Source organism: Anolis sagrei, chromosome 5 (assembly GCF_037176765.1).
Source record: "Anolis sagrei isolate rAnoSag1 chromosome 5, rAnoSag1.mat, whole genome shotgun sequence".
NCBI lineage: Eukaryota > Metazoa > Chordata > Lepidosauria > Squamata > Dactyloidae > Anolis > Anolis sagrei.
The window spans coordinates 58,586,997-58,596,786 of NC_090025.1; the positions used below are offsets into that span (position 1 = coordinate 58,586,997).

General features: G+C 40.7%; 1 protein-coding gene across 8 annotated transcripts in view; it reads left to right on the forward strand.

The window, feature by feature from the left end:
* PALLD (palladin, cytoskeletal associated protein) overlaps positions 1-2,416 on the forward strand; it is a 299,404-nt gene extending 296,988 nt beyond the window's left edge. For all 8 annotated transcript variants that reach the window (XM_060778729.2, XM_060778730.2, XM_060778731.2 and 5 more), the window contains one exon: positions 417-2,416. In XM_060778729.2, the coding sequence (XP_060634712.2) occupies positions 417-589 (173 nt within the window). In that variant the 3' untranslated portion in view covers positions 590-2,416. The remainder of the gene's footprint in view (positions 1-416) is intronic.
* The last annotated feature ends 7,374 nt before the right edge of the window (positions 2,417-9,790 follow it).

Here is a 9,790-nt window from a genome sequence, read left to right on the forward strand (position 1 = left end):
ATTCAATGCCATAACAATCCACAATATACAATTAAGTCATTTAAAACATTATAAAATCCATACAAAAACTATTAAAACATATAATAACCAACATCTTCCTGCTAATCTCATTTTCCAGTAGCATCATCTAAGCCGTTCCATGCTGGTCATATGTTACTGTTGTTTCATGTTAGCTTTTTTGGATGCATGTTAGGAATTGAATTTTACCACGAGTATGTTGGAAACCACTTTGAGTCCCCCCCCTGGAGTGAGAAAAGCAGTATATAAATGATGTAAATATTAATATTAATAATCAATATGTATGTGTGTATATATAAAGGACTCAGGGCTACACGCATAAGCTTCTCTGTATCTGCAGAGATGCTGTATTATTTTGGTTCCCATCAATCAAGTGCTCCCTCTTTCTCTCTTTTCAGCTCAGTGGCAACAACAGCCCCAGACCACCAAGCCAAAGAAGGTGCGTCCCTCAGCCAGCCGCTACGCAGCACTTTCTGACCAAGGACTAGACATCAAAGCTGCATTTCAGCCAGAGGCAAATCCAGGACATCTGACACTGCAATCTGGATTGGTAGAAAGTGATGATCTGTAAATTTTAGCTATCAGATTTATCATTTTCTTTCAAAGTGAAAACACTGAAAGCCATTGTCTTGACCAATGATAATTTATGCCACTTTATGTGAAAGGCAGACACTTTTGTGTGCAAAAATAAGGAATACCGTACTCATATATTTCTTGCTCAGTGTAACAAATTAGAGTAGGTAATGAATATTCAGAAATGTAAAATCTGCACACATACACACTACCTTCACAATAAACAGTTTCTTGCTAGTTTATGGGGTGTAGTATTTTTGAACAATCCTATTCACAAATGCGGATGTGGATGCGATTTTTCAAAAGCAAACACACTGCAGAACATATCACTTAAGTGCCTTTGCAAGTTGTAGGTGCTGTTACTAATGCTAGCCATTTTATTGGGCCACAACACAACTGCAAGCATATCAGCAATACATTCTGGTGTTGACAGTGAAAATGTGCAATAGTGAAGGAATAAAACAAGCCTGAGAAAGAAAGAGCTAAACAAAATGTACATTGCTTTCTGTTCTCCAAAGAGAAGGGAGCTACTTGCCTTACATTGCTTTGTATGAGGGAGCTTCACACGTGAAACCTTCCTTTGATTTTTGCCAACTGAGGAGTCGCAAATCTATAAATATGCTGCCAAGCTAAATCAATCATAACATAATTTAGAATGGAGACAGTAGGATGGGATTGTTTTAGTGTTGGATTTGTAACAGTGGGATGGAATGAGGCAAAAGGTCAAGTCTTTTTCAGAGGACAAAACTGCTACAGGTGAAAACATTGCAGTCTCTCTCTCGGAAACACCAGGGTTACCTAAATGTTTCTTGTGAAACACTAGGCAGGGGCTCAACCAGAACCTATATGACAAAAGAATGGATATTTAGGAGTTAGAGTAAGTAAGTGGGGGAAGGACTGAGTCTGTAATAAGATTTAAATAATAAACACATACTATAATAGATCAGTAGATATGGGAGAATGCAGAATGATAAGGAAATGGTGTTTCATTTTAAACACTGTATGCATGCATACTAGAAGTTACATTTATGTGTTCTTGCCTGCTGCAGCATGAACAAGAACCTGCCTATGACTGGGACCTTGTGAAAAAGTTTAAAATGGTTGATGTTCCAGAAGGTAGACTAGCTCTCTGTCGAAATTAGAATTTTTGTAGATTATACTAAGCAATTTGGATTCAAAATTAATTCATTTTAATCAGGAGAGAGTTGTAAACCACTTTGGGTCTGGCAGGAAAAAAATGCAGTTGTGATGGTACAAGAGTACTTTGCTACAAAAGGAAATCACTGTATTCCTTATATGAAGCACATTGATAGTACTTTATTTATAATAAAATGTTGAATCTTTTATCTCAATCCAATTATTCAAATGCAGTACTTTTTTTTTTTAAAAAAAGACAGTTTTGTATTATGTACCACACCATATATTTTGCATTACCGCTATTCATGTATTGCTTTGCACCTCATTGTTAAGTACACAAACCAGGTTTTTAGTAGCTAATAAACTTTTGCCACAGATAGTAACCCTTCTATATAAACTCTGCAGATGGTAACAGTCTCAGTTACAGGAATTTCTTACATATTTTACTGTCATACACAATCTGTCATATTAAAATGTCCTACTGTCATCTTCTAACTCAGTACGTTGAAATCATCCACATAATAATCTTTTCAAATGTGATTTGCTAATCTACTATTTGTTTAGCTTCACTAGTAGCATTTTGCTTCTTTTTATTTGTATTTATAAAACATGTACTATCATACTACTTTGGATTGTTGTGCTAGTATCATGTGGGTTTAACATCAATAAATATTACACAAGTCAATAATTAAGTGTTTTGTCTGGATAAATATCTAGCAAAGCTTTAATAAAACTGCACTCTTAGTTAAACCTACTAGAGATTTTGTGGAACTTGATGGGATTTACTTCTGATCTGCAGGATTAGATTCTACTGCATGAGGCAGCCTAGCCATGTATACAATTTACTGAAAATTGCAATGATGGGTCATGCTGATTATATGTAATAATAACACACAACTGTTGATTAGAGTAAGGAGCTGGAGTCCCCCTTGATAATAGCGAGATGGCCAGGGTGATTGACATGATCGCTCCCGAACGTCCCCTCCCGTTGTGCAGAGTCACTCCGACTCGGTTCAATGAGGAGTTGGCTGTGATGAAGCGCTGGAGGAGGGGTCTGGAGTGCATCTGGAGGAAGTCTCGCGACATATCTGACCAAGCACGGGCTAAAGCCGCTTTTAAGGTTTATTATGCGGCTTTGCGAGCAGCCAAAAAAAGTATTCTCGACTGCCTGCATAGCATCTGCAACAATTAGACCATTGGAGTTGTTCCGGGTTGTTGGGGAGCTCCTCCGGCCTCCTGAGGTTGGGGGGCTTCCTGATGACTCGGCAACTCAGTATAGTGATTTCGTGCACTATTTTACAGGCAAAGTTGCTAAGATACATCTTGAGCTGGACTCCAGTTTGAATGCAGTGCCAGAGGAGGTAACTGAGGCCAGATGACATCGAGGGGGTCCTTGGATCTGTGAAAGTGACCTCTTGTGCTCTGGATCCTTGCCCTTCCTGGCTAAACTGGCCAGAGAGGGGTTGTTGGACTGGTTTGTTGCCATAATAAACGCTTCTTTGAGCCAGGAGAAATTCCAGTTTTGCCTAAAGCAGGCGGTGGTAAAACAGTTATTAAAAAAGACATCCCTTGACCCAACCGTATGTAACTACAGACAATTTCCAACCTTCCCTTTCTGAGCAAGGTTCTGGAGCGGGTGGTCGCCTTGCAGCTCTAGGGATTCCTCGATGACACCGATTTTCTGGATCATTCACAGTCTGGCTTCAGGCCTGGACACAGTACCGAAACAGCTTTGGTCGCCTTGTGGATGACCTCCACAGGGAACTGGACAGGGGGAGTGTGACCCCACTGGTTCTCTTGGACATCTCAGCAGCTTTCGATACCATCGATCATGGTATCCTTCTGGGGAGACTCACTGGGATGGGACTTGGGGGCACGGTTTTACTGTGGCTCTGGTCCTTCCTGGAGGGTCATTCCCAGTCAGTGAAGTTGGGGGACACCTATTCGGACCCCTGGCCGTTGACCTGTGGGGTCTCGCAAGGATCTATTTTGTCCCCCATTCTATTCAATATCTACTTGAAACTGCTGGGAGAGGTCATCCAGAGTTTTGGACTATGGTGCCACCTCTACGCAGAGGACACTCAACTCCACTACTCTTTTCCACCTGAATCCAAGGGAGCCCCTCAGATACTGGACTAGTGTCTAGCTGCTGTGACGATCTGGATGAGGACAAACAAGCTGAAGACAGTGGTCCTCCAGGTCAGTTGCTCGCATGACCGGGGTATTGGGTGACAACCTGTGCTGGATGGTGTTGTACACAGTCACAGGTTCGCAGTTTGGGGGTCCTCCTGGACTCAGCGCTGACGCTTGATGCGCAAGTGTTGGCGTGGGCGGGAAGGCCTTCGCACAGTTAAAACTTGTGCACTAACTGCGACCACACCTCATGAAGTTGGACTTGACCACAGTGGTCCATGCCTTAGTTACCTCTATATTGGACTACTTCAATGTGCTCTACATGGGGCCTCCCTTGAAGACAGCCCAGAAACTCCAATTGGTCCAACGTGCGACAACCAGATTAGTAACTGGAGCGAATTACAGGGAGCGGTCAACCCCTCTGTTTAAGGAACTCCATTGACTGCTGTTCATCATCCGGTCCCAATTCAAGGTGCAAGTCATCACCTACAAAGCCCTAAATGGTTTGGGACCCACCTACCTTCATGACTGTATCTCCGTCCATGAACCTGCCCAATTCCTCCAATCTTATGGGGAGATTCTCCTTTTGCCCCTGCCATTATCTCAGGCCTGCCTTGTGGGAACAAGGGAGAGAGCTTTCTCCTCAGTGCCCCCCCCCCCCCCCCGACTTTGGAATACATTGCCCTGTGAGATTAGGCCCACTTTAGAAAGTTTTAAGAAGAATCTCAAAACCTTGCTCTTCCGTTGCACTTTTGGTGATTAACCATACAATTTTATATTGTTGCTACCCCATAACATTCGTCCTTAAGGTACACCTCTTCCTCTCTGTATGAAGACTCTTCTCAACCCCACTCCTGAAGAGTTTCTCCCTCACAAATAATCTGCTCCATCCCTATCTCACCCCATGTTCTTAGCTTTAGTATTTTATTCTGTACATGTGGCCTGCTCACTGTGACTGTGTTATGAATTATTTTATTTTAATTTTATATTGTTTGCTGTATTTTATGTTTTATGTAATTTATCATGCTATTGTTTGTGTTTTTGACTTCATTTATTGTATTGTGTAAGCCGCCCCGACTCCCCATTATTATTATTATTACTATAAAGGATTCCAGCCCTGGCACACTGAATGGCTCTTACATTCAGAATATCTAATGTTTCCACATTTATTCTGCACTTCTATGTACAGTACAACAAGCTCTTTTGGAAATAACAATGCTGAAGTTAAAAACTAGCATCTGATCATTGATACACTGATTCATACCTGCAAAAAAAATGATTTTCATCCCACTTGGTCTATATAGGTGAAGTGCATAAATTTCGACTGTCATATGTGCTTCCTTCAGATCTTGGCCACCCACTCATAAATACATTTATGATGCCTGTTTACAACAAAGTAACTTCAGAAGCAATTAAATGTTTGCCTCTTGAAATGATTTGTCCTTGTGGTTAGTTTAGTAAATGCCTCATCATAAGAACTAACCAGCAATTTATGAAAATGGTTTGCTTGTCACGTGTTAAATAGCTATTCGGATTTCACTCAATACATCAGTGATCATGGTAGAGGTGACTCAAGCCTCAAATATAAAACAACACCCATGCTTGGTTGTTTTATAGGTTGTTTAAAAACAACTTTAAAAACAAAAACACAATGGTTTAACAAATGCTGAAAAAACAGTGTGGTAAGAACAGAGGAAAATGTGGGATGTCAAAGTAGTAGAAAATACGAAAAATAAATCAGAAACTATAATTACTTTTCAAAGCAATCTCTGCCAACAAGGAAAGTCTCCCACAGCTATAACTCTCTTAACTTATTGTAAACAATCTTTAAAATGTTTGTTGAATTCCATAAATTTATCTGATAGTGACAATCTAGTAAATGTCCAAAGGATGCGTTGAGGATCCGTATCTTGGGTGTTCAAGACATCAGAACATCTCCATGGCATGAGTCCCATAGCCAAGGTCAAGAAATTGAAACATCAGGAGGCCCTGAGCAGGAGGGAGCCTGATAACACAAACCGGTTCGGACTAGAAGGACGGGGGAATTTTCTGGAGTTAAGAGGGTGGGGTATTGAAATTGAGAAGTTGCCTGTATTTTTAAATTCATAACTTTGCTATATAGCACTAACCTAGCACTAAAGAAAGTTCCAAGATTCCCTTGTAAATTGAATTTAATTGCTACCAAGGTTCTGCAATCAGCACAAGGTGTAGGAGACATTTATGGGTACTAAAACACTTCTAGCTTGCAAAATGTAGCTTCAATAAATAACCACCTCATTTTCCTGGAAACACATTTCTTGTGGAAGCTAAACAAACACTTACAAAATCATTCAGACATTTATTTTCAGCTGTCAAAAAATCAAGGGACGAGCCAGTTTGGCATAGCTGAATAACATGTGAAATGTAAAACTCAGTGTGGGAAAGCTGATTTCTAAACTCAACAAAACCCAAATACTCTTAAAGTTTGTTAACAGAAACCCTACGTGATTTAAGAAATATTACATTCACTTGCGATAACAAAATTCCAGCAAACATGTCCAACTACATTTGAAACTGCTTATTTATGCCAGAATATTCTGTTTATTGTTGTGTCACCATCTTTTTTTGGATTTGGGTTCCAAAACTGAACACAAGTTTCCAGCTAAGGTAAGAAATTGGGGTGGAGGGGGGAAGTATTTACAATCATGGCAACCAAGTAAAGATCATGAATATGTTTTCGAAGGCTTTCATGGCAGTTTCTCAAGTCAATCCTGACACACACAAATAAAGGCCGGAATCACTGGGTTTTCCAGGCTTCATGATCATGTTCTAGAAGTATTCTCTCTTGACATTTCACCCACATCTATGGCAGGCATCCTCAGAGGTTGTGAGGTCTGCTGGAAACCAGGCAAGCAAGGTTTCTATATCTGAGAAAGAACTCTCCCACCTTGGACATTCTTCTTGGGAGGTCTTTCTCCCACCCTGGACATTCCACAAATATAGAAATCCACCACAGCAACCATCATGAATATTGTTACACATCTGACCCTGATTTCTAGCCTCAAACCGGTATTCAGTATTGAAGTTATAGAACCATAGCCATTCTGTATTCAATAAGGACACTGTGTACATGCCACCCTGTCTATCTTAAGAGTCAGTCACTGAGCAATACAAGAAGGTAACATGACTGCAAGGATGTTTCCACCCTCTCTCTCACTCTGTCAGACACGAAGCCTATGAGAAACAGAAACAGAACTCATCACTCATCCTCACTTATTGGGTGGGACAGAAGAGGAGAATTTTATCCTTCTTGCACCCTAGTTAAAAACTGGACTGACCTCCTTTCTCAAACCAGTTTCTAGCTCTTCAGGTGGGCTAGAGGGACAAGAAACATGATATCATTATGCAGATGTAATTAAATAGCTGATATAAAATTCCAGCCCATAATGTTTTATGTGGCATAGGCTCTTGTGGAGTCCTGCATTTGATAAAGTGGGCTGGAGTTCACAAAACTTTATGTCAAATAAAACGTAGGTCTTCTCTTCAATGTGCCACAACTCTTTAATTCCTTTAAATGTAATTATATTGGATCTCTAAGGGGCATGTTTACTTATAGCTAAACATTTAGGACGGGGTGATTTCATACTTGAATCTCTTGCACTGAAAGTAATGAGTTGATTTGCCTGACTTGGATTGGAACCTTCCCATAAGCTCTGTATCCCTGCCCATAAGGCAACATGATATTAAAATTAATTTAAACCTACTAATTCCAGTGCAATCATGAAAATTTCATAAAAACTAGTCCATGTACAAAGAAAAGAAAAATATTTGCAAGTCATTAGTTTGTTTGACAATTAAACACATAAAAGGCTGTATATGGATTCTGCAAAACATAGAATTTTACAACATAAAATTGCTTCTCACTACTTGTGCCAGTTCTGACCAAACTGCTAATAAGAGCATTAATTGGCTTTGAAAATTCTAATCACATTTAATTGAAAGCAAATAGCACAAAATTTGGAAGCAACACAAAACCTCACATTTATAATTTGGTTTAATAACTAATCCTCACTTATTGCGTAGGCAAGAAGTAAGTTCCCCAAAATTTACTACTGACACATGCCAGAAATCCAACTGAGGTGCTTCTGAGGCACTGGATAGCTGGACACTGGGTCTACAGAACTCTTCTGGTAGCAGAGTCCCTTGAAACAAGCAATTGTGGCAGATGCTGAGGGGTTTCTCCAGCTGCCTTGTCTCAATGTGCCCTATTTCTGGGAAACTCTGCATTCACTCCAACCTACAGAAACACTTCAGTCAACGTGCTGTCAGGGCTTAAGGTACATTTTTAGAGATAAAATAACCATAAGTAAATATGACAATGGAGCTCCATCATAATAGTTAACACTTCAGGATATTAACCTATGTTTGCAAAAATGTGAAAACTGGAAAATATTTTTGCGCTCATAGAACTTTTTTGACAATTCTCCACTCAATTATTAATAGAATTGAGAGCTCTCTTGCCCTTTGAGGCCCATTCCTGCCATTTCACAACCCCTTTGTGGCCTTAGAGAAGTCCCTTTAACTTTGTGGAGCTGAGAACTTGCATCACACTCCACCTATGCATTCCATGTCCTCCTTTCACTACAAGAGTTGCCAAGCCCCTGAAAGGGATTCCGTTTGGCATGGAAAGGGGACAAAGAGACAAATTTGAGGATGCTCTGAACATAGAGGGAAAGAAGACATGAGAGTGTGCTCACAGATGAAGTGCACTCTCCTTTTCTTTCTATTCAGAGCCGTGAGCAGTCTCATCTCCATCATTTGTATTGCCTTTCCCAACCATCTACTCTCTACCATAAGCTGAAGCAGCTATGGCCTCTCTATAGGTTTAACACTGGCCCATGGGAGAACTTCAGCATGGCATTAATTGTCTGTTATGCTCCATACAAAAAGAGATATATGTGCACATAAGAAACAGTTGCACTTGTTACATTTGTTACCACCCAGGCCTGTAGCGAGGGGGTGGTTTTAGGGGTTCAACCTCCCCCCCCCCCCGAAATGTTTCAGATTTTTAAAAAAACCTGGTTTACTCATGAATTTTAACTGGTTAACCAAATCCCCATGCTAAGTCTATGAGATGCAAAAAATTAAGAGTCCCTCCAGAACTGCAAGCACTATCTCAAGCAAATATTGACAATTTATTCACACTGTCATTACTTGCAGCAATAGCCGATGTAGTGAAGCAACCAAGTTGGGGAGGGGTGAATACTCTCATTAAGGAGGCCAGACTTGGTGGAGGTGGTTGACGGGTGGAGCTGCAGGCTACTGAAAGCTGCTCTGCCCCCTGCTGTGCTCTTTTCTTCAGCGTGAGCTAGGAGGCAGCTTTCAACCCAGCACACACACCCCCCGCGAAATTTACAACCACCACCCCCCCCCCGCGAAACTTTCAACCCCTCCCGAAATTTTTTTCTGGATACGGCCGTTACCACCTATTATATATTAAAACTAGCTTTGCAAGTATTCTGACTACAATTTGCATTTTTGTCCCTCTATAATTATTTTTGTCAATTGCAGGCTTAAATTTTGAGACCAATCATTTTCCACCACTAAACCTAATAGGATTCCTCATCTTGCAAACAAAAATAGGTTTCACCTTCATGTACATTTACGTTGCTATTGTGAAATGATGAATGACTGCTCTCAGATGCTGTATTGGACCTGACGTATTTGGCCAGCAGCTATGTTAACGCTGGAAGCAAAAGCAGCAGCAATAACACGAACAAAATAGCAAGAAGAAAATGATGGCTGCAATGCAATGGGAGGCAGACCCTGCTAGATCCACTCCACCTGTAAGTTGTATGTCTAACTTCTTAAAGGTTCAAGAGTTCAGGCAGTATGTGAGGGGTGGCTTGGACAATCACTTGCCCCATGGCACAGGCAATTATCCAATCTG